Source organism: Peromyscus californicus, unplaced genomic scaffold (genome assembly GCF_007827085.1).
Source record: "Peromyscus californicus insignis strain IS unplaced genomic scaffold, ASM782708v3 Scaffold_20__1_contigs__length_68692818, whole genome shotgun sequence".
NCBI classification, from domain to species: domain Eukaryota; kingdom Metazoa; phylum Chordata; class Mammalia; order Rodentia; family Cricetidae; genus Peromyscus; species Peromyscus californicus.
In genome coordinates this window covers 1,972,188-1,996,033 of record NW_026294503.1, presented here as the reverse complement: position 1 = coordinate 1,996,033, position 23,846 = coordinate 1,972,188, and the positions used below count along the sequence as shown (strand labels likewise).

Here is a 23,846-nt window from a genome sequence, read left to right as displayed (position 1 = left end):
GACCCTTTAATCCTCACAACACTCTAGGGCACGGCTAGGTATACACAGGGGATAAATGAAACAGGGAATGCCATGAGTCCGACTGGATTATCCAAGGTGTCCAGCCGGAGGATGGCACAGCTGAGGCACCCCTGGGCTTCATCTACCCTTTAAAAGGAGAAACCTTACGTGAAATTGGACTCTAACTATGGATCCGTCTAGGAAGTGGGAAATTGTTGAGATTTAATTGCAAAGCTAGAAATAGTGCCTTTCACACACTGTTCAATGTATTGACCAAAACATGCGGACTCGATAGAAAACTGTGGCTCAGGCAGACACGTGGAGGAGTGAAGCATGGTCTCCAGGAAAGAAGCAACACAGTGCGCAGGGTGAGGCTGGTGGTCAGGCCCCGCCCACAGCGACTCTCACTAGATACAAGCTGTGCCCCTGCCGAAGAATGCCTGACGGCTACCCTGCTTAGCTTTGCTGACATGTGGAATGCCCCATGCTCTCAAGGGAGTCTGTGTGAAACCTGCCCACAAAGCAGCCTCAAAAGCAAATGAACTTACTTTGTTTAAACCAAGAAAGGACAATACAGCAGTGTCAAAACCAAGTAGGTATTATCAACCCCCAGCCCCTAAAGAGGACTGCCGTCTAGAACGGGGAGAAAGTCTATGCCTGTATTCTAATCCCTACCTCACTGAGCTGCTTTGGGTGGCGTTAACGGCTAATTTATGTGAACTTTGGCTGGGTTATGGTGCCAGCTGATTTGTCAAATGTAGGTCTAGAGATTGCTGCGAAAGTACCTTGTACATGAGGTTAACACGTAAGGCAGCAGTTCTGAGTAAAGCAGACTGCCCTCTGTGGTGTGTGTGGGCCTCGTCCAATCAGTTGAAGGTCTTGAGGGTAAAAGTCTAAGATTCCCAGAGGAAGGGAAGACTCTCTTCACCTGAACATCAGTTCTACTGGGTTTCCAGCCTTCCTTACAAACATCCTCCTCATTAGCCCCCACAATCCCATGAGCCAGTTCCTTGAAATGAATTTCCCTTTCTTTTTCTCCCTCTTTCTTCCTTTTAGCCACAACATGCATGTACATGTGCCTCCAGCACATAAACGCTATTATCTATTTTTCTGGAGAATCCTAGTGTGTGTGTGTGCAATACACACTCACATATGTGTGCACACTTGTGAAGGCCAAAGGTCAGTGTCTTCCTCAGTCACTATTCAGTTCATTTTTTGAGACAAGGTCTCTTACTGAACCTGCAGCTGACCAGTTCAACTAGACTGGCTGGCCAGCAAGTGTCTGGGACCCTCCCGTAATGCCCTCCTGGCACCGAGGTGACCGGTGTACTCCACCATGCTTGCTTTTCCATGGTTGCCGGGGATTGAACTCAGGTCCTCGTGCTTTCGCAGCAAGCACTTCACCAACCGAGACATCTCTGAAGTCCCCCCAACACTAAAAACCCCGAGTCTGCCTCCAGCCCCTCTCCTGCCCTTCACTGCACATACATGGTCTGCCAAGAAGGAAAAGCACTGGAATTATCCTTTTGGTCCTGGTAGTCATTGCTACCACTGAGTCTAATTCTGCCCATCGACTTGTGAGGCCCTACACTAGATCCTGCACACCCACCCAACCACCATGCAGAAGGCCGAGAGCTGAGAGGAAACAAGCAAAGAGCCTGACGACCTGGGACTGCCACTGAGACATCCCTGACTTGACGCCTTGGAAATACTTTCAGAGCACCCAAAGTTGGAATCTGAGTTCGTGACGTTAAGTCTACAAAGGAAGACTGAGGAGTAAGTGAAGCGCTGTACCCAGAGTCCTACAGGAGAAAGGCTCTTCACACAAGCTACTTACTTCTACAGTGTTTCCCATCCTCAGCCAGCCTGAATCCTTCCAGACACTTGCAGATGTATGATTCACCACTGTTTACACAGAGGTGCTCGCAGCCATGGTCTATAGCCTGGCAGACATCTTTCCCTGAGGAGAATACAGTGATTAAAACAACTGCATCAATGTAAAGTCTACTTGGACTTCCCCCTGGAAGATCCATCCATCTTGGCCTCTGGACTCAAGTGCCACTTGAGTAGGAAGGAAAAACTGGGGGTAAAGTTTGGTGGCTCTAGGTTGGGCCGAATCTTCAAACTTGCTCAGTGTCATTGCCATCACCGCTCACCAGCATGACCTCAGTGTCAGGATCAGTTCTGCCTCGGCTGTCTGCAGACATGGCCTCTGGTTTCAAGTGTAGGATTACATAGGAGAAAGCTTCAGTTTAGATCAGCAGCACTGGGATCTAAATTTGCCTTTGTCCCTGGCATAATCTATAAGTTAGGAAAATCACATAACCTCTTGGAATCTTGGCGTTCCTGTCTGGAAATAAGAGTAATGATTGCAGGTACTCATCTTTTCTTCACAGCTTTTTGGGAAGAGCTTTGAGAAGTCTGAGAAAAAGAAGACTGACAGAGATGAGAACCATTTGCCCAGATTTGCACACTCTGCTTTGATTGTTATTGTTATTATTGGGGTATTGTAGACTGAACCCAGAGCCTTGTGTGTGCCTGGCAGATGCTCAACCATGAAGCTACATCCCCAGTCCATTTATTTATTTTAATTTTTATTTATGTGTCTGTGTATGGGTATGTGCACCTGAGTACAGTTTCCTGCAGAGGCCAGGAGAGGGGTAAGATTCCCTGGAGCTGGAGTTAGAGAAGCCTGTAAGCCACTTGATATGGGTGCTAGGAACTGAATTCATGTCCTCTGGAAGGGCAGCAAGTGTTCTTAATCACTAAGCCATCTCTTTAGCCCTCCATTTTTACTTTATTTTATTTTATTTTTTTTGTTTTGAGACAGTGTTTCACTAAATTTAGTGAGACCAGTATGGCCTACAGCCCAGGAAGTCTGTGAATTTTCCATGCTCCTGTCTCAGCCTTCTAAGTCGCCAAGATTATAGGGGTATATCACCAGGCTCATTGTCGTGTGTTGTTATTGAGAGAGGGTCTCACTCTGTAGGGCTGGCCTCGAACTTGCTATGTAGACCAGACTGGGCTTGAGTCCACAGAGATCAACTACCTCTCTCTGCCTTCTGAGTAATGGGAATCAAAGCATATAACCCACACCTGGCTTGACGGGTTATTATTTACTAAAACATATCATTATATATAATTACTTAGTTTTCACACAGCACCCCCTTTTCTGTCCCAGGATCCCATCCAGACACATGGCATTTGATTGTGTGATGTTGAGAGTAATTGTCTCACACCGAAGTTGGCATGGTGGGTCTCAGGCATGGCCATATGAACTAGCACTAGCAAACTTACTTCTGCAGGTCTTCCCATCGTCACGGAGGATGTATCCCTCAAAACACTGACACACGAATGAGTCTTCACTGCTTACACATGAATGTTCACAACCATGGTCCCCCAAAGCACAAGAGTCCAGTTCTGGTTAGAATTACAGAAATAGAAGAAAATTACTCATAGATTAGTGACCTAGTCATTCATAAAAGACATTGCAGACATCTTAAGTTAAAACAGTGTCTTTTCCCACACAGTTCATTTCAGGATAGAAAGTATCTATGAGCAAAAATTCTTAATATATACAAAGCACATACATAAAGCAAAATATCCAGTTCCATAGGAAAAAGGGAACAGTTTTCAAAAGGAAATGTAAATGTCTATGACTATGAGAGAATAAGTCTAATACCAACTTTCCTGTGGATCTACATATGTATGCAGAACACTTAGCTGATTCATTCATTTATTCAAAGTCAGCAAAGCTCTTGGTTGTTGTTTTGAGACAGGATATCCCCCTGTAACCCAGGCTGGGCTTGAACTCAAACTCATGATCTTTTGCTTTAGCCTCCTGAGTGCTAAGGTAAACTTGAACACACCTAGATAGTCAACAAATTTGTTGTGAGTTCTTACTGTGGGCCAGGCATTGTTCTAGCCACTAAGGACAGAACAACCAGTAAAAAAATGGTTTTGCTTCCATGGGACTTTGCATTTGGCGATGGGTGTCAGGAGTATATGAGGGTCTGGAAGACAAACAATAGACAAGCATGTCTTCTTAGTGGGGAAGAAAGTGCCTTGGAGAAATAGAAGACAAGAGGGACAGAGAGTGGCTGCTGGGTTGGGGCTTGGCATCTTAGCCCTGAAGATGGAGAGGAGATGAGTGCCGGTGTCTAGGCAAGAAGGAGCATCTGCACACTGCAGTTGCAAGAGCATGTTCACCATGTTGCAGAGAAGGCACAGAGCCCAGCATGGTAGGACTAGGCAGGACATGTCTGAGGGAGAAGAGCAGTCACAGGATGTTTTGAGCAGTAGAATCCCTCAGTCTGGGCTGCGTTTTGAAAGCATAGAATGGTGTGGGTAGAGAAGGAATACAGGGGATGGATACAGCCTACTGCCATGATCCCGCTGGCCCAGAACACTGGTGATGACGTGGTTGAACTGGCTATGATTGGGACTGACGTTAGATCACAGATCTTCTAGCTACCCTTCTCTGCCTTCCAGAAACGCCACCCCTCCCTGAAGCCTGTCTCCCTGGTAGTTCTCTCCTGCCCTCTTAGAGCTGTGAGCAAGCCCAGCCACCCTGATTCCCAGACCACAGACAACCCTTGAACTGTAGCTGGTTTTGTCAGTGCCAGGCCCAGCTAGATCACATGGTACAGAGGCGGGCCACCTCCCCTGAAAACCTCTAAGAACCAGAATGCCCTTTGTTCTTTAGAATGGAGGGCTCTCTCCCAGCAGCTTCTCTACCCTGGTGTGGCTGTCTGCTAATGCTCTCCCATGTCCTGGCCTGATCCTAGCATGCTTGTGGCCATGAGGATCTCTCCTAATAAAGCTCATCTAAAGGGTAATTTTGTGTCAACTCCTGTTCTTTCCAACAGTGAAGTGAAGGGTCCACCTTTATATGGCTAGGACAGAAGAGTCAAGGATGACTCGGAGGTCACTGGACTGAACTACTGAAGGACACCATTACTGTTTATAGGGCTGGGTGGCTTCTGGGGACTAGAAGGTTTGTGCACTTGTGAAAACCAGGCTGACGGTTCAAAGCTTGAAACAGGACCAGGGGCAGTGACATTTTACAACAACCATACAGTTAACTGAAAGCTAACCCAGCCCTTCAGAAAATGAACAGGATTTCAACAAAGGGCATGCACCGAAGTGGTTAAAGGCACATGGTGATTACACTCAGGAAGAACCATCTACTCTTCTTTTGTTAAGCATTATTGCAGCATTTCTCTGAGAAGGGGAGCCCTCAGAACTACCCTGCAAGCTAGTTAAAGGAGCCAGTGTTACTCTCATTTACCAGCAGGAGAAACTAACATTGAGGAAGACTAATTACAGCTAGCCAAGACCACTTGCTAATAAGTGGAAGAACCAGATGAAAGATGTTAATTTTTGGTAATGAAGCCCGTGACTTTTCCCAATTGCACACAACATTCCCATCTGCTAAGCTTTCAGACTCGAGGGGAAATTTGCATTTCTTTGGGCAAGAACACTGCCAGAAGCTTTGAACAATGGGAAAATGATGTTAGCTGGAATTTTAATTGTAAAGGAGACTCTAAGCAGAATTGGGTACTCCGCTTTGCTCTGAGTGTGACTTATTTCTCTGGGCACATTCTGGACTCATTATTAATGCAGAACATTTCCCTGTGGCTGGAGTAGTTCCTCACATAGTTAAAAGTACCACTGAGTGATACATAGCACCAACAGCTGGCTGGCACAGAGGGCAACATTTCCATTCCTTCCATGAATTTATAAGAATACTCCATTTTCCAAGGTTATAAAATAGCAAAAGCTCGGCCGGGCGGTGGTGGCGCACGCCTTTAATCCCAGCACTCGGGAGGCAGAGGCAGGTGGATCTCTGTGAGTTCGAGGCCAGCCTGGTCTACCAAGTGAGTTCCAGGAAAGGCGCAAAGCTACACAGAGAAACCCTGTCTCGAAAAACCAAAAAAAAAAAAAAAAAAATAGCAAAAGCTCTCTCAGGCCAGTCTTGCCAAGCCCTGATCCAGAGCAAACCCTCTAAGCACACTCTTCTGTCTGGGACTCCCCATCCAGCCCTGATCCACTAGCTACAGCTCAAGCTGTCCTCTTGAAGATTCCAGGGGCTTCCTCAATAGAGATACAGCTGCCCAAGCCTGCACCTGTCAGGTGGCACTTCTCTTTATCAGAGGGCAGCCATGGAAAAGCCCATGCCCACAGGGTCATGTCCTCATCCTTGGCTATATGCCGTGCCAGCAGCACCCAGCCCAGCTTCTCAGTTCTCCTGGAACTGTTAATGTGTGCATGCTGTAAAGTAAGTGAAGAGTTTTCAAGCTTATCTTTTCCTCTGCTCATCCCCTCAGGGCATCTGATCCAGAGCAGAGCAGGTGACTTCTCAGTCACTGCTTCCAAAGTCAACTGTACTAAAGGGCACACTTGCTTATGGAGGAGTGCCTGGCAGTGTCCACAGGGCTGCAGAACGCACCTTTCACCCAGCAGCTTCTCTTAGGGACTCCCTTCTGCAGGTGTCCTTGTACCATGTGAAGGGATGTACTTCCAAGTTAACAACGGCATCACTGTTTGTAAGGGTGAAAGCAGGAGTCAACCCAAGTATTTAGAAAAGGGGACAGGCCAAATGAAATGGAACACTACACAGCTATAAGAAGAATGAGGAGCTTCCCTGTGTAAAAGTGGTGGTTTGAATAAGGATGGCCCTCATGGGCTCATACATTTGAATGCTTGAGGAGCAGCACTATTTGAAATGATTAGGAGGTGTGGCCTTGTTGGAGGAAGTGTGTCACTGGGGGTGGGCTCTGAGGTTTCAAAAGCCCATGGTAGGCCCAGAGTCAGTATGTAGCTCTCAGCTACTGCTCCAGTGCCTGCCTGTGTGCTGCCCAGCTCTCTGCTATAATGATAACAATGGACTAAATCTTTGAAACTGTAAGCCAGCCCCCAATTAGATGCCCTCTTTTATAGGAGCTGCCTTAGTCATGGTGTCTCTTCATAGCAACAGATCAGTGACTAAGACAGAAGTTGGTACCAGGAGTGGGGTACTGCTGTGACAGGCCTGACCATGCTGCTTGTTGGCTGAATGTGGACTTTGGGACTCTGGATTAGGAAAACAGTTGAATGCTGTAAGTAGGGCCTAATGGGACATATTAGTAGGAGCATAGAAGACAGTGGTGCTGAGAGCAATGTAGATTGTGATGGCCTGGTTCGTGAGGATTCATAAGGAAGAATATTAGTAAGTGGCCTAGAGACTATTCTTGTGATATTGTGGCTGCTTTTTGTGCACATCCTAAAAATCTGCCTGAAGCTAAATTAAGAGTTTTGTTAATGGTATTGGCAGAGGAGATTTCAAGAGAGCTTAATATTAACTGTGCCATGTGGTTATTAATAATCACTCTTATGCAGATCTATGATGAAAAGGAGTAAGCTAGACAAAGAGAAATATAAAATGTACAGTTTGAGTATAAGAGGAGCACAGGAAGTATAATGGAGCTAAGTCCTGTGCTCAAGGAGATAAAAAGTTTAAAGAATAAAGGGAGTGGTGACCTCAGGGCAAGACCCCACCCAGCTAAGCTTCCAACTTGTAAAGAGGAATTAAAGGAAAGCTTCAGCAGTGATGGAAGCCACCAACTACAGAAAGCCATTGCAGATGTAACTGAAGGAGGGGGTCAAGTTCCAGCCCCAACAAGCAAGCAGAGCTTGGCAGCTCTGGCCATCTGTTCTGGCTTTAGAGTCAAGGATACAAGAAAGGGGCTGTGGAATCTCCTTCCACAGCTAAGAAAAGTCACTGAGGCCAGGCATGTGTCAAGGGTGTCCCTGCATAGGGACCCAGAGAGGCCATTGCATAAAGCTGTGAAGGTGAAGTCTAGATTGTGTTGGAGACCCCAAGATGTTGGAGATGCCAGGGATACCTGCTGAGGAGAGCTGCTAACAGGGAGTGGACCCAGTCCACGAAAGAAAAGTATGTTACAGTCAACAAAGCTGAATGGAGTTAGAGATCTGAAGAGCGCTTTGACATCAGACATGAGATGCAGAATTTGGAGTTTGCCCAGCTGGTTTAGCAAGCTAAACCATGTACAGAACTCACTTCCTGCCCACAGGCTCTAGTGCTTCCTCCGTACCACACTGGAAACCAGCTTATCCTCAGCTTCTCCCAGAGCCGATGATACTCCACTGTGGGAACACACTTCAGTGCCTCCTCAAGAAAGAAAAACAGCTACCATCTCTGACTCCCCACTAGAGCGGCCACCAGCCTGGGGAAATAGTGTGCACACCAACTGTACTTGTTTAGCAAACATTTGTGAACCGGTGACCTGTGCCCACTACTATCTATATTTGGAGGCTAGAAAGGACCTTGGAAAGATGCTGGTTCAACTCCATTCTAGAGATGAGGAAATAGCTGGCCAGCAAGCAGAAGTGACTTTCTGAAAGCTTCTAATCTGAAGATGTGACTTGGCTTTGCTGACGCAGGTAGGTCACAGATCTGTCCCCCGGTGTTTCCTGGTCATCCCAGCTCCATGGGGTTAGTCGGTCTGGTTAGGGACTAATAGTTTGATCAAGATAGGCTCTAGAAAGTTTCCTGTCACTCTCCATGCTGCAGGTGACAGTTCCCACCTGCTCCTGTGGCTTCCTCTGGCACTCAGTATACTGACCTCCCTGTCCAGATCATGGACCTGCACGTGCTGCTGCCAAGGTCTGGGAATCTCTTACGTGGCACTTATGGCTGTCTCTCCTGATTGAGTCTCTAGGGTCAGATTAAACATCTCTCCCTGGACTTGGGAGAGTCCCCTACTCCACGTTCTTGTGGCAGTTCTGCCTGAATCCCAGTGGTCACCAACCAGATTGGGTGATACATCTTACATATCTCTTCCAGAGAAACTTTAACCAGTGCTGGGGCAGAAATTGAATTAGTTCAATCCCAGGAGTCACCAGCACTTGAGAAACCACAGGCAAAGACTTGAGAGAATAAGGACAAAGAACTAGCTTAAGCAAGTGTTGAGACTCCAGCCAGGGAAGGGATGAGTCAGACTCAATCACTAGTCAGTGCTGAAGTAGAATGGGGTAGGAGGCTTAGAATTCTCAGGAAGCAGGAAAAAAGAAAACATCTTCTGCTCAAAGAGATGCCTTTTGGGGCTGGAGAGATGGCTCAGTGGTTAAGAGCACTGGCTGCTCTTCCAGAGGTCCTGAGTTCAATTCCCAGCAATCACATGGTGGCTCACAACCATCTACAATGAGATCTCGTGACCTCTTCTGGCATAAAGTCATACATGCAGATAGAGCATCATATACATAAAATAAGTAAATAAATCTAAAAAAAAAGAAGAAGAAGTTTAGAAAAACAAGAAAAGAAATCCTTCCCCTTTTTGTTCTCATGGGAGGAGGCAGGTCACACATTTAATTAAAGCCTCATTGTGAATAGGGTCTGTCATCTGTGACCAGGATGGCTAGAGGTTTCATAGCATAGCTCAGATTTTTGGGGTCCTGATACACTGAACAAACTGTGTTTCCCACATCTAAGTTATATACCAGGTGAGTTGTATATGTGATGTGGGGGCTGCAGGAATTGTGGGGTAATGTGTCCAGTGTACTCAGACTTCAGCAGCAAAGACAGATAGCAGCCCTGGTTCTTGTTCTGAATTCCACATATGATGTAATTAAAACTCACCTGACCCCAGAGGGATGTGGCCATAGAGACGGTCTGCCGAGAAGGTGACCCAAGGCCAACTGCTAACATGATAGTTTCAACGGGGGCAGCTGACCCTTTGGTGCCTCTGTAGAAGCCTTTTTCTCAAACCGAGAAGCAGCCACACTGAGATATCCTCCAGACCATCGCATTCTGCTCATGTGTTCTAAAGTTGAGGACCCCCGGGCATCTTGAAGTGAAGGTAGTCCCTTCCCCCTCATTCATGCTACTCACTGGACTGTGTCCTCAATCCCTAATTCATAAATTGGCCCCCTAGTCCCTACCATGACAGTATTTGGAGTAGGGCTTTGGGAAGTAATTAGGTTTGGTTTACGAGGATGGGGCCCAGATAACGTTCTTATTATCATTATATTATTATTATTATTATTATTGCCGTCGTCATCACCACCATCACCATCGGAAAGTGTAGGAGGAGCTCATATGCCATAGTGCAAACTGGAGATCAGAGAGCAGCTGGAGTCAGCCCTCTCCCTCTCCCGGTATACAGATGTGCATTCTAGGGATCGAACAGCTCGGCAGGCCTGCACGGCAGGCACTTTACTGAGTTATCTTGCCAGCCCAGGACTAGTGTTTTTATTAAAAAAGATACCAGAGAGCTCATTCACTCACTCCCTGTCTCCATCTCCTTTCCTCCATGGGAGGACACAGACATTGGTGGAGAAAGCCCTCCCCAGAGCATTACCATGCTGGCATCCTGCATTCAGACTTTTAGCCTCCAGTACTATGAGAAAGATGTTTCTGTGGTTAGGAGACAACACACAGTCTGGTATTTTGCCATTGCTGCCTGAGCAGACTTGGACACTAGGGGTGGGGTTAGGACTTCAGGGCTGGGGGCCTTTTGGTAGCTGGGCTGGAAGTGTGGCCAGTTGGATCCCTGAGGTTTAAGGCTGTGGCTCCTACCCAGTGTTCTCCATGGCTAGAAACAAGGGCCTCTCCTAGGGCAGTGTGTGGACTACTGAGCTTGCCAACTTCTAGAGTACGGTATCCCTGAGCCCTGCACGGAGAGTGTGCCCGACCCTGTCCCTGGGAGACTGGTCTCCAGACACCAATACAGGGGTCTTCCTGTGGGCCTCTCAGTGAAGAACAGTCGTAAGCTGAGGAGTGAGACCTGACGGGTGTGATAGAGTTGACGGCCCACTCCACATTCTCAAAGCGTGTCTATGAGAATGTTCCTGTGTCACACAGGGACCCTGGAAGACAGAAATTGTCATTCCCAGTTTGAAGGTGGGCAACCAGACACACAGGGAGGGCCAGCTTCCTTGCCCAGGTCAGAAGCGACAATATGTGAATCTGGGCTTTGGATCCTAGATCTGTGCTCCTGCTCACACCTGTGCACAGGTGTTCAGGGCTGGAAGGAGGAGTCTTCCCTGGCCCAGTGCTTAGGGAGGAGGAAGTTTCCATGACTCTGTGATAGACTGGGTTTCTCTATGCAGGGCGGAGGGCTGGGGAACAGAGGCTGTCCTCAACAGAGAGAGAACAGTGTTTGTTCTCACTGTTTTAGGACTGCTTTAGCGGAAACACAGGAGGCTATGAGGAAGACCCAGGAAAGAGGGGGGCCTCTCCTACACTGCCAAATCAAGGATTGTCACTGGAATTTTTTTCTGGGAGGTAGTTCGAAGCCATTAAAGGGACTGAGCTTGGAGCGGAGCCTGCACTAGGGTCACAGAGCCAAAGGATATCGAGCTGGCCTCTGTTCATTCACTACCCCATTCATTTACTTTGCTAGGCTGGGCCCTGGGAATTCTGACTCCAGATAAGACCTGGCCTCTGACCTCTGACTCCCAAGGACTTACAGGCAGTGCACTCCATGCATAGTGGGCCTATGGAGTCTTTAAGGGAAACCTAGTGAGGAAAAGAGAACCCTAAGCTGCAGCTGGAAGAGGAGGACCCCCCCCACTCCCAATCTATGCTAGAATCAGCATCAGAGGACTGAGAGGGGAGGAGGGTGGGCCTCACCCCAGTACCTACTTCGTTGTCCCAGGAGCCTGGGAACTGGAACTTAGGCTCTCTACACTTCAGGCAACTTGGAGAACGAGTGAGGGGCTCTTCAGATCACCTGCTGTCAAGGCTCCAAATAAAGGCCAAGGAAACGCTCATCTTTTGAGCAAGGCCTGGCAGACCCCAGCTCACTCCCAGCCCCTGTGCACCAGGCTTCATTAAAAAGGTACAGACAGTCATGTTATCTGGCTGTGTGTCATCTGGCCTGGGGCAGGGGAACATTCATCCCAACTGCCATTAGCTGTGACCACAGTGAAAACCTAGGCCACGATTACAGGATGGAACAGCTGGACTGAATCATTTGAGAGCAGACAGGGAGTCTTCAATTAGGGGGACAGCTCTGGCGGGTAATATGTGTCTGTTCTGTATTGTTCCGAGTTAAGTTCTAACCCATCTGATTATCTCACGCGTTCTCATAACCACCCAACCAGGCATAAAGTTCACTTGCAGTTGCTGGACTTGCACTCATATAGATGACGCAGACTATGCATTTAAATGAGAAAACAGGCAATGTTTAAAGGCGGCAAAGGCAAAGCTCTGATTGGGAGAGAGGCAGGAGAATGAAAGAAGGGTCTGCAAGTGTTTCAGATTCTGAGAGAAGATTTTAGAGGTCCTGCAATTATCTCACACTCAGCCCTTGATTATCAGAGAGAAGAGAACAAAGAAGGGGTGTGAGTGATCTGAGACGATGGAGAATTACACCCACCATCCCCTCGCATCTGGTTTGGCAGGCAGGCGAGTGTAGCTGGTGTTTAACTTACCCGCCCTTTTCCACACCCCCAGCGCCCAGGCCCTGCTAGAGTTGGCCACAGCTGCGAGCAGCTGGGCAGGGATCCCCGAGCAAGCGGCCCCATGGACAGCCTACTTGCCAAGATCCAAGAATCCATCTCAAACTGGGACGACATTTTCTCACACGGAGCACAGTTACTGTTGCACAGCTTTAATTTCTAACATGTGCTCGTGTGAACTGACGGCAGAGAAAAGGCGGCAGTGTCAGTACTGTGCCCACGGCTGTGCCAGTGGCCAAGGAACTCGGGCCTACAGCCAGAAAGACGGTGGCCAGGGAGAGCAAAGGATGGTCTCTGCTTCCATCTTGATGCTTTCTCTCAAACTGCTGTTAGTCCTTGATCCTGGTCCACTTGGAAATGGGAACGCAGGGCAGAAAGCACATGGCTTTCTTGAGTTGGAGAGACAAGGGAGCCTGGAGTCTTGTCTTTTAGCTGTTGTTTGTGTAAATGGAGATGGGAATTAGGGTCAGCTGCAAGGAAACATGTTCCTAGACAATATCCCTGCTGGCCTGGCCTTGTGCTGAAAGGATTTCTCAGACATCTCCCTTTCAGAACTAACTGGAGTCTCACAGAGAGTGAGTCTCAGACGCTTCGCTGAGTCTGAGCTGAGGTTATCCCATCTGTTCCTGGAGGGTGATAGAATGTGCTTAGCACAGTGCTCAGCCTGGCCTGGCCTGCAGCCAGCTGGCAGGCAGCAAGTTTCTGTATTGTTGGTCATAGGCGTGACTGGTGGGGGGTAGAGCTGAGAGTGTGTCTGTACTCTGCTGTCATGTCACAGTACATGGACAGAATGGTTAAGAAGTTAGGGCTTCATTTTGCTTCATCTTATGGTGGGAATTATGTACAGAAGAGGTAGGGACAGAGGCACTGAATGCACTTTACAAGAATCCATCTCTCTAATCAGTCCACTCCCCCAGGAAAGGCATGAATCCTTCCCACCAGCATAATTGCCTTGGAAAAGTTTCATGTCTCAAACATGTCACAGTAGCAACCAAATTTGAACATAAATTTAAGTATAGACAAACCACAGCAGCATGCCAAGAATGAGGACCTGTTTCATCATGGTGGTGAGGCAGAGTGTGTGGAGACCGCAAAGCCATTTCCAGGAGCATGAGGAGGAAGTTTGGGGCCGAGGCTCCAGGGGCTTTGAGATGCAGGCACACATATATCCAGGGGCCCAGTCAGACCCAGAGGACACTCAGACATGCACATGTCAGCAGCCCACTGGCACCTACAGGGGCCTGTGCTGAGTCCTGTCTGTCCCAGGATCTCAATGTGATGAAACTCACTTGCACAGGTTTTCCCGTCGCTGCGGAGCACGTGACCCTCAGGACATTGACAGGCAAAGGATCTGTCTGTGTTGACACAGGAGTATTCACAACCATGGTCACTCAGCAAGCAGTAATCCACCCCTGTAAAATCAAAGCCAAGTGAGATCCCTGGGGCCTCTGTCAGCAAGGCTTCTGGACTGCGATGGGAATTAAGTAACGGTTCACATTTGCTGCCATTGAAAGCACTGGTCCCCAGCAGACTTCCCCGCAGTGTCCCCGGAGGCCAGAGGAGGACGTGCCGATCTCTGCATTGTCTGCACACTTCACACCGGTTGCAAACCCCTCCCTAGTAGAGAAGTGGAAGGGGACTCACTGGAGCAGGTCTTGAGGTCATCGTTGATGAGGAAGCCTTCCGAGCACTGGCAGACAAAGGATTCCTCCGTGTTCAGGCACAGCTGCTCACAGCCATGGTCCTGCTGTGCACAGTGGTCCACCCCTGCATTGGTCACAAACACAGGAAAACATGAAGGGACTGAGGTGCCAATGCTCCACTCACAAAAGGGACTGCTACCCAGAGCCTTCCTGGGGGCAACGTCAGCCACAGGGAAGGTTCCACTCTACCTCATGATACCCGGCTTGCTGGGAAATCAGCCTTGCTCCTTGTCATAGCTAGCTTCAGTGGCCTTGACATAAACCTAGAGTCACTTGGGAAGAGGAAACCTCAGATAAGGAATTGCTTCATCAAACTGGCCTGTGGGCATGTGTGGCATGTTCCTGATTGCTGATTGATCACAGCCCACTGTGAATAGTGTTCACCCGGGGAAGGTGGTCCTGAGTAGTATAAGAAAACAAGCTGAATATGAACTTGGATGCAAGCCAGTAAACACCGTTCGTCTGTGGTCTCTGGCTCAGTTCCTGCCTTGACTTCCCTCAGTGACATGGAAGTGTAAGCTGAAAAATAAACCCCACATGAAAAAGTTGCTTTTGGTCATGGCATTTATCAGAGCAACAGAGAAGCAAACAGAACAGCACTGATTCCCACGTCCTTGCTGCGGATGCTGGACGGACTTAACCTCTCGGTCACCTCTGGAGATGATGGCAGTCCCCTTTCTTTTATGAGTTCACGGGTTATACATGCAGGTGTGTGAGTTGTAGAGGCCAGAGGACAATTTTGCCATTCTTGTGAAATGTAGTCTACCTCCTTCAGACAGGGTCTCTCTCATTGGCTTGGAGTCCAACAATTAGGCTAGATTGGCTGGCTAACGGGGGTGGAGTGGGTGAGGGGGCATTCTGTTTCCACCTGCCCGGTGCTGAGGTGACAAGCACATGCCACCATGCCTGGTGTTCTACCTGGGTTCTGCAGGTAGATCTCAGACCCAGGCTTGCAAAGCAAACACGTCACCAACCGAGTTTCTCCCCGACACCTGGTGGTCCCTTTCTGGTGATAATGTAGTGAAAGTTAGAGGAAAGGATACATGTAAGGCCCTCCAAACAGTGGCTGGCATACAGCAACCGCTTAATGAACGGTTGTTAGTATGACTATGTAGTGCTCAGAGAGAATTAGTGTGTAATTTATTTTTATTTGAAAAATAAAGAAGTGATTTTTTTTTAAAAAAAATTCTCTTAATCAGGACATCCAGATTCAGAAAATAAACAAAAGCCTCGCTGCCTGTGTGGCCCCTTCTGGCACCCAAACACCACAGCTGGTCCTTGGGCAGGGAACGCCAAAGGCCAGGAAACACACAGCTGTGGTGGATGGCTCCCACAGAGCCCCCTGGACTGCCTCCCAGAGTTACTGAATGGAGAAAGTGCACCCGCCATCAACTGGACAGACACTGAAGACCTCATGATGGCCCACTGAGGTAAGCTTTTTCACTCCTTCGTGGCTGAAGACCAGAGGCTTCTAGAACAATCCACTGGTAGGTACACCTGTAAAAACACTTGCAGTGTCTCAGGAGCCACATACCCATTTCACATCAGGCAGAATTGTCTGGAGGCACGTGTGAGCTGGAATGGTGGAGGTGCTCACAACTGTGCCTGAACCTGCGCCATCGTGCCTAAGAACCCCATGGATTTCCCTGGGGACTTCTAGACAGAAATAGCTTGGTTTAAACTTTCTAAAAGGTTTAACAGAGGAAGACCTCCATCTCTTCCGGGCTCACATCTGAGCTCTTCCAGACTATCCAAGGTGCTGTTGCAAGATATTTCATTGCACTGTGAAACTCCGAGACTGTGTTAATAAAATTAACCTCGGATGGGGGAGGGCGGAGTTGACAAGAATTAGCCATGGAGTACAGAAGACCCAGGAATATGGATAGAGAGACTGTTTTTTGGGTTGGGACCAGTGGAGAGAGGCTCTCTTGCTGGGTCTCTGGACAGAAAGGAAGGTCAGCGGTTGCTTCTCGGCTTCTCTGATCCAGCAGGTTTTCACCCAACGTGACTCCCGAGTCTTTATTGGTGAATAGAATGATAGAGACTTAGTTAAAACCCACATTTGGCAGCCACAACTGTGGCCCAGCCAGTGTTGGGGGGACCGGAAATCCCGGCAGGCCACAGTCTGAGCAGTGGAGTGCTGACTGCAGGCATAGGGCACAGACAGTAGTTAAAATACCAGTCTATTCAGGTGCAACAGCTAAGCCGACAGAAAAACACCACCAGGGCATGCTGGGAGAGTCAGGATCACACTTAGAAAGCCAAATCAAGGCACCGCTTCCTCCGAAGACAGGAGAGTGAGGTTCCCCTGGCTGGCTCTGTAGCTCATACTTCAGCTGTGAAACTTGCCCTCCTGGCAGTCCAGGGCCCAAATGTGGTCCAACAGCTGCACTGTCCCCACCCACAATCCACTTCTGTCTGCAGAGCTGAAGCAGACGCACGGTGTGCAAGGTGCAAAGCTGCACGAAAGGACCCTTCTATGGAGGCTAATGTCACCCGCCCCAGCTCTTAGTGTGCCAGGGCCCTGGGATCCATCGCAGCCCCCACATAATCTCATCCTGCTGGCTTGGGCCTGTGGAGACCGTACCTCAGGAAAAAAAAAGTTAGGAGCCCATCCAGCTGGCAAGACCTGAAAGTTCCCATGTGTTTATGTCACCAAGCTTTGTTGTGGTTCTGAGACGAGGATATTAAGTAAAGGCTTTACAAAAGTCCATACTGTCCAGTTCTGCCCTCATAGTCCAGTTTCCCAAGGTCCACCCCTTCTGGCCTCTCGTCCCAACCTGGTACCAGGCGTTAGTCATTTTCACAGGCTGGGTGATACTCACTGTTATCTTTTATCTTTAGTTGTGTGTTTGCTACAAACTAGGCACAAGGCCAAGGGGTTGAAATGGCTCCAATTATTCCCCATAATCACCCAGGGAACCAATGCTATTAACAGTCTCACTCTTTAAAAAAATATTTATTTACTTATTATGGTTTTTCAAGACAGGGTTTCTCTGTGCAACAGTCCTGGCTGTCCTGGAACTCACTCTGTAGACCAGACTGGCCTCGAACTCACAGAGATCCACCTGCCTCTGCCTCCCAACTGCTGGGATTAAAGGCGAGTGCCACCACTACCCGATATATTCTCATTTTTTAAAAACAGACAGGCAATCAAAGCTTGGAGAATCACCTGTCCCAGGTCACATATGTAGACTGCGACAGAGCTTCAGTTTGAATTCCGGCCTATCTGACTATCTTGCTTTTAGTAGCAAAGAACAATAGCAGCAGCCCCGTTCTGCGCAGGCTGTGCGTGTTCACGCCCTCCTTGGCCCGCTCCCCCGGTTTATGTGGTGCTGGGGATCTAACCCATGACTGTGTGCGTGCTGGGCCAGCACTGCTGACTGAGCTACACCCGCAACCCCCACACGTGTATTTATTTCTTTATTCACACCCCTCTCAATCTTGTTCTCTTTTGAATTTTTGAGATGCTATCTTGCTGCAGAGCCCATGCTGGTCTTGAACTCACCATCTTCTGAGATCTGAGATTGTCAACCGTGCACTGCTGTACTTGGCACACACTAACTTCTTTAATGTTATGTATGCAGAGTTTTGCCTGTCTGTCTGTATGTGTATTATATGGATGCCTGGTGCCCATGGAGGTCAGAGAGGGTGTTGGATCTTCACAAACAGTTGTGAGCTACCATGTGGGTGCTGGGAATGGACTCTGGGTCTTCTATAAGAGCAGCAAGTGCTCTTAATTACTAAGCAATCTCTTTAGCCCTCATATTGAGTCTCGTAATTATTACAGCTCAACCTTTGAAGTGGGTAGTACTAACAGTACCATTTGATGGTTTATAAAATGCAGCTATAGAAGGACATAGCTGCTAATGAGCCCAACAGACTGTGCATGGACCCCACCCCATCGGCACCCGTAGCCCTGGGGCATACTCACGGCTGCAGGTCTTGCCATTGGGGTCCAGAGTATAGCCCCGACGGCAGCGGCAGTAGTGGCCCTCCTCTGTGTTGACACACTCGTGCTCACAGCCTGGTTTGTTCAGGGCACAGTAGTTGATTCCTGAAGGGAGAAAGGAAAGACCCTCCTTCAGACTCTGTAAGGCTATTAGGGTGGACTCCAGGGTTCCCGCATCCCCCATGGAGAGAGCTGGTAGGTGCTGCTTGCTGAGGCAAGCCAGGAATTATCATTCCTTCAGTCATTTACCAGGCAAGGGCCAGGCCCTAAGTTAGATGTGTAGATGCAAATGTGAGCACTGCCTTCAGGGTTTGTGCTCCGGAGACACAACAGAAAGGAATCAGGAACACTAGACACCAAAGATGTAACTGAGTGCCAAGAAACGAAGTGAAGTTATTGACGCCTCCTACGCACTCCAGTGCTGGTTACCTCCCCCCGCCTCCCCGTCACATTTGTAACTGACTCAGAGTCTGCCGAGGTCCCACGCTTTGCATCACCACCTTCATGATCAGTGTCTGAAATTGACCTGGCCAAGGACTTTCCTTCCGTATGATGCTGCCCTGAACTACTTTTCCAAGTTTAATTGGATGATATTGAATTCTTTTGAAACAGATTGTTTTTAATTTGATTTGAAAATAGCCATCAGCCTCCTGTTACATGAAAATGGCCCAATCTCTGTAAGATCCAGAACACGAGAGATCTTAGATTCCTAATTACAAATCTCAGATTCTAAGTCAATGGCTTTGCTTCCCTCTGCCATGTGATGCTGTAGAGAACACAAGCTCTCCCTTTCGCTCCCAGCTGCCTGCTGTGATGTCGGGCTGAGTGCAAGCATTAGGCCAGAGCAGCTCTGACAGGCTGAGCTCAGAGGTCCAGGCCTGGGCTCACAGCAAAGACAATGGAAAATGTAATGACGAGGAGGAAGACTGAGAGAGGAGCTGATGAGGACACTAGCTCTTAGGAAAAGTTCTGTTTTTTCTGGATAAAAAAAGCAGGACACCTGACTGCAGAGGGGATGGAGCTGTTACCATCAGATATACATGGATGAGTGTGCGGGACTCTGGCAGGAGCTGCAGCCCACCAAACAGTCCATCTTTGGGCCACTCTGGTGCCCTAAAGCTGCTCTCTCAGCCTCTGTCCTCTCAGCAGCCCCCCCGCACCCCCGCACCACCCCCCCCCCCCCCCCGGCCTTGAGGATATGCGCATTGACTGCCTTAGAGCCTTCTCTTCAAGGGCCTCTCCAGCAGGGTGTGGATGGAGTGGCACAGGTCAAGGAAATCCTTGAGATCTGGCGAGAGATGCAGAATCTCAAGCAAAGTCTCCATCAGTGGCTACATGCCTGACTGGTTCCCTTGTTCTACTCCATTAGTAACACAGGAAGCATGCTGCCATACTGCTGCTGTGCTGAACCAATCTAATTACCTCCCTAAGAGCCCTCATCCACCTGTAACTGATTTCCCCTGGTGCACTCAGCCCCTCCAACATCCATCCCTAGAAAAAAGGTGTCTGCAGTACAGAGGGAAGTGAGATGAAGCTGGCCCTCGGACATTGTTGGGCATGTGTGGTCTAATTGTCCTCACATTTTGAATGCTTTCCATTCAGGTTCTCATTTAATGCTTGACTGTTTTAAAGGTCTGTATCCAGACTTGGCAGTAGGAATTATCTTTTATAAGAGAAGCTCAGTTTCAAAATATGGGCTCTGCAGCCACACAAAGTTTAATACTTTTTAGGATGAATGTGGAACTTGATCTGTGCCATAAACAGTATGTGATTTGTCTAGATTCAGTTCCACATATGGCCCATAGTGCTTTTCAGAAGAGGTACCTGGTACAATCTTGCCATGAGCACACATTGGCGGACAGTCTTGCCATGAGCACACATTGGTGGACAGTCTTGCCATGAGCACACATTGGCAGACAGTCTTGCCATTGAATACACATTGGCAGACAGTCTTGCCATGAGCACACTCTGGCATATAGTCTTTTGCCATGAACACACACTGGCATACAGTCTTGCCATGAGCACACATTGGCGGACAGTCTTGCTGTGAGCACACATTGGCAGACAGTCTTTCGTGGAGCACACATTGGCGGACAGTCTTGCCATGAGCACACATTGGCGGACAGTCTTGCTGTGAGCACACATTGGCTAGGAAGAAGCAGCAGAGCGGCATTTAGGAAACATCCCAGCAGGCATGGTAGTGTACACCTGCAGTCTAGCTCTCAGAAGAGAGGTGCAACTTTGGGGCTAGCTTGGACCACATAGCCAGAGTCTGTCTCAAAACAAGCCAAACCAAGACCAACCAACCAACCAATCCCAAACAAACAAACAAACAAACAAACAAAACCCAAACAAACAAGAAAGAAGGAAAGAAGAAAGGGAGGTAAGGAGAGAGAGATGGAGGGAGGGAGAAAGGAAGGAAAGAAGAAAATACACCACTAATTGGAAGTTCCAGAGAATTCTACAAATGTCATGGTCAGGAAATCACAAACAAAAAATCAAGGAATTCCAGTTAAATTGTAATTTCTGCAGGATGATGTATCTCAGAGCAATTCTTTCACTCACTCACTCACACATAATCCATTCCACAAGTCTGCACTCAACCCACTGAGCCAAGTACTCTGAGCTGTTGAGGAGTCAGTGATGGAAAAGACAAGCACCTGGTAGGTCTTCTGCTCTGGTGTCATTGGGGAACAGTCTGGTTTGTCTGCGTGCGTGCGTGCGTGCGTGCGTGCGTGCGTGCGTGCGTGTGTGCGCGCGCGCGCGCAGACACTGGGGATCTGGCCTAGTGGTCTGCTCTGGAGTAGGTGCTCTAGTTGCTGGCTAGCCCCTCCGAATTTCAGGTGAAGGCATCTGAGTCCCCTGTACCACCTCACCCCCACCTTGCTGATGCTCTGTTCCCTTGGGTGCTGCTGCGATGACCTAGGGCATTCTTTCCTTCTTCCTTCCTCTCAGGAGCAGAACTTTAATGTCCCCACACTCAGCAGCCATCAACTGTCCTATCTTGTAGGACTTGAAGAAACCAGCTCCTTTAATGTCCCGTCTCTGTGCCCAGCCTTTTCTCTCCCTCAAGGTTCCATAAACACTTCATGGGGACACAGAACAGGGGTGAGCACCCTCATTTCAAGGAGACGCTTCAGCATGGACTGGGTTGTTAAACAAATCTTGTGACCAGAGCCAGGCTATTCAATCTCTAGGAAAACTTCCCACAGTAGGTTCTAGTGACCACAGGAAAATACAAGCAGAAGGACATTAATAAACACAGACGTCCATTACGAACACGGTGTGCTAAAGGTCTGCCGAGCCGGGAAAGCGTGTGGTGGGAAGCCACAGTCGGGGGATGGGCCAGTGCCACTTACTTCGGCAGGTTTTCCGGTCTGGATTCAGCATGAAGCCTTTCAGGCAGCGGCAGGAAGCAGACTTCTGGCCATTAACACACTCGTGCTGACATCCATGATTAGAGGAGGCACAGTAGTCTATCTCTGGAAAGAAAGCAATGTCCTAGGAATCATGAATAAGTCAATATGGCTAGCCGTGAAAACAGGGATTCTTCGTCCCCATTTTCCCCAAGTGTGCGAAATACGTGCCTTGAGGAGACCTCTTAAAAAAGCCACTTCTTGTCTAGAGATTATGTCCTCATCTCAAAGATCTCTTTTCGTTTGTTTGTTTGTTTGTTTGTTTTTTGTTTTTGTTTTGTTTTTTATTTTTTGAGACAGGGTTTCTCTGTGTAGCTCTGGCTGTCCTGGAGCTCACTTTGTAGATCAGGCTGGCCTCGAACTCACAGAGATCTGCCTGCATCTGCCTCCTAAGTGCTGGGATTAAAGGCGTGTGCCACCACACCAGGCTTCAAAGATCTTGTTGATATTTTTATTTTACAAAATATTTATACAACAGTTGCTTCTTGTAAAAGCCACTGAAATTGAATCTGCATTGGGGGCTGGGTATGGTGGTACACATCCTTATTCCCAGTCCTTCGGAGGCACAGGCAGGAGGATCTCTGTGAGTTCAATGCCAGCCAAGACTACACAGTGACATTTGGTCTCAAAAACAAAACAAAACAAAACAAAAAACAAAAAGTTGCGTTGGTCTGGGGAAGTGTGTCAGTGGTAAAGCATCCGGGTAGCGTTCTCAAGTGTTCTGCATAACACTGAAAAAAACAAAGCTAAATGTATGGGTTTGGAACTATGACCCAGTGCATAGTGCTTGCTGGTGAGTACTGGGACCAGAGTCCAGAACTCCAGGACCAACATAGGCTCCATCTGTAATCCCAGCACTGCAGAGTCAGGGCAGGTGATCCCAGAGCAGGCTGGCTGGCGAGATTAGCCAGACTGGCAAGCTCTGGGTTCAGGATCTTGACTTGATGTATAAGGTGGAAAATGACCAAAGAAGGTACCCCATGTCAACCTCTGGCCTTCATGTGTATGCACACATATGTGCATGCACACCACCACCCCACACAAGTGCTCATACACATGTGAACACGCATATACACGCAATATAGTTAAAACTGGATTTTGTTTACTATGTTACAAGCTAGGGAGAGAGCATAGCTGAGTATTTAATGGAATTTATGCAATTAAAGAGATTAGAATGTTCCCAAGTAAAACTCTAGACCACTTAAACTTTTTACACACTGAGTCAGATCCCAGGAAACAGAGCCTACAAGGGAAAAGACACAAATATTCTGAATTTAAAACTCCTCCCTCATTATCTTGGTAGACTGAATGAACATAAATAGTATTCCTCCAACAGACACACACACACACCACACACATATACACACACACACCACACACACATAGACACACACACACCACACACACACATACCACATGCACACAAACATAGACACACACACACATACACACACACACACACACACACACACACACACCAATAACATTTAAAGAACAAAACTTGGTCATGAACTAGAGAGGAAGTGGGGGAATGGGAGGGGCTGGAGGGGGTAGAAATGATGTAAATGCAATACTCATATATGAAATTCTCAAAAAAATTAAATTAAAAAGAGCAATTGGTCCAAACCCAGTACATGTTTTAGGTGAATTATTTAAGGAGTTTGGATTATTTGGGGGCTGGAGAAATGGCTCAGTGGCTGAGTGCTTACTGCTCTTCCAGGGAACCCGTGCTTGGGTCCCAGCACACGTAGGTAACTCATACCCCCGTGACTTCCAGCATTCCCTCTGATTGTGTCTTCTCCATTGTTTCTGTTTCACTTTTCAGGTCTTGAACTGTTTCCTTCACCTGTTTAAGTGCTTTTTCTTGGTTTTTTTTTGGCTTTCTTTAAGGGATTTATTGATTTCTTCCATTTTTTGTTTGTCTTTTCCTCAATTCTTCAAGGGAATTTTTCATTTCCTCTTTAAGGGCCTCTGTCATCTTCATAAAGTTATTTTTAAGGTCGCTTTCTTCTGCTTCTTCTAGGTTGTGAGGTTCAGGTGTTGCTGTTGTAGAACCACTCGGCTCTGGTGGTGCCATATTGCTCTTTATGGTGTTGTGTGTAGTTTTGCACTGGGGTCTACCCATCTCTTCCTCCAATAGGTGCAAGAGGTGCCTGTGTCTGAGCGAGCTGCTATTGGTCCAATCTGTGCTTGCTGTGTCTGTGTCTCAGGGGGCCACTCTGGGTCCAGTCGTACCTCTTGGTCTTAATTGGAGCTGGCGGATACTGTGTCTTAGGGAGCCGCTCTTGGTTCAATCAGAGCTGGCAGATT

The 23,846-nt window shown here is 48.1% G+C and overlaps 1 protein-coding gene and 1 long non-coding RNA gene across 6 annotated transcripts in view; one reads left to right on the top strand and one right to left on the bottom strand.

Annotated features, from left to right (window-relative positions):
• The window catches only part of Matn2 (matrilin 2), a 144,989-nt gene that overhangs the window by 8,266 nt on the left and 112,877 nt on the right, over positions 1–23,846 (bottom strand). For all 4 annotated transcript variants that reach the window (XM_052747591.1, XM_052747590.1, XM_052747592.1 and 1 more), the window contains 6 exons: positions 21,480–21,602; positions 18,103–18,225; positions 14,110–14,232; positions 13,755–13,877; positions 3,298–3,420; positions 1,838–1,960 (listed from right to left, as the gene is read on the bottom strand). In XM_052747591.1, the coding sequence (XP_052603551.1) occupies positions 1,838–1,960; positions 3,298–3,420; positions 13,755–13,877; positions 14,110–14,232; positions 18,103–18,225; positions 21,480–21,602 (738 nt within the window). The remainder of the gene's footprint in view (positions 1–1,837; positions 1,961–3,297; positions 3,421–13,754; positions 13,878–14,109; positions 14,233–18,102; positions 18,226–21,479; positions 21,603–23,846) is intronic.
• LOC128116404 (uncharacterized) overlaps positions 5,943–23,846 on the top strand; it is a 40,583-nt gene continuing 22,679 nt past the window's right edge. The window contains exons 1-2 of one of the 2 annotated variants that reach the window (XR_008220439.1): positions 5,943–8,445; positions 15,368–15,598. This is a non-coding gene — a long non-coding RNA (uncharacterized LOC128116404). The remainder of the gene's footprint in view (positions 8,446–15,367; positions 15,599–23,846) is intronic. The other variant, XR_008220438.1, reaches the window with a different exon arrangement.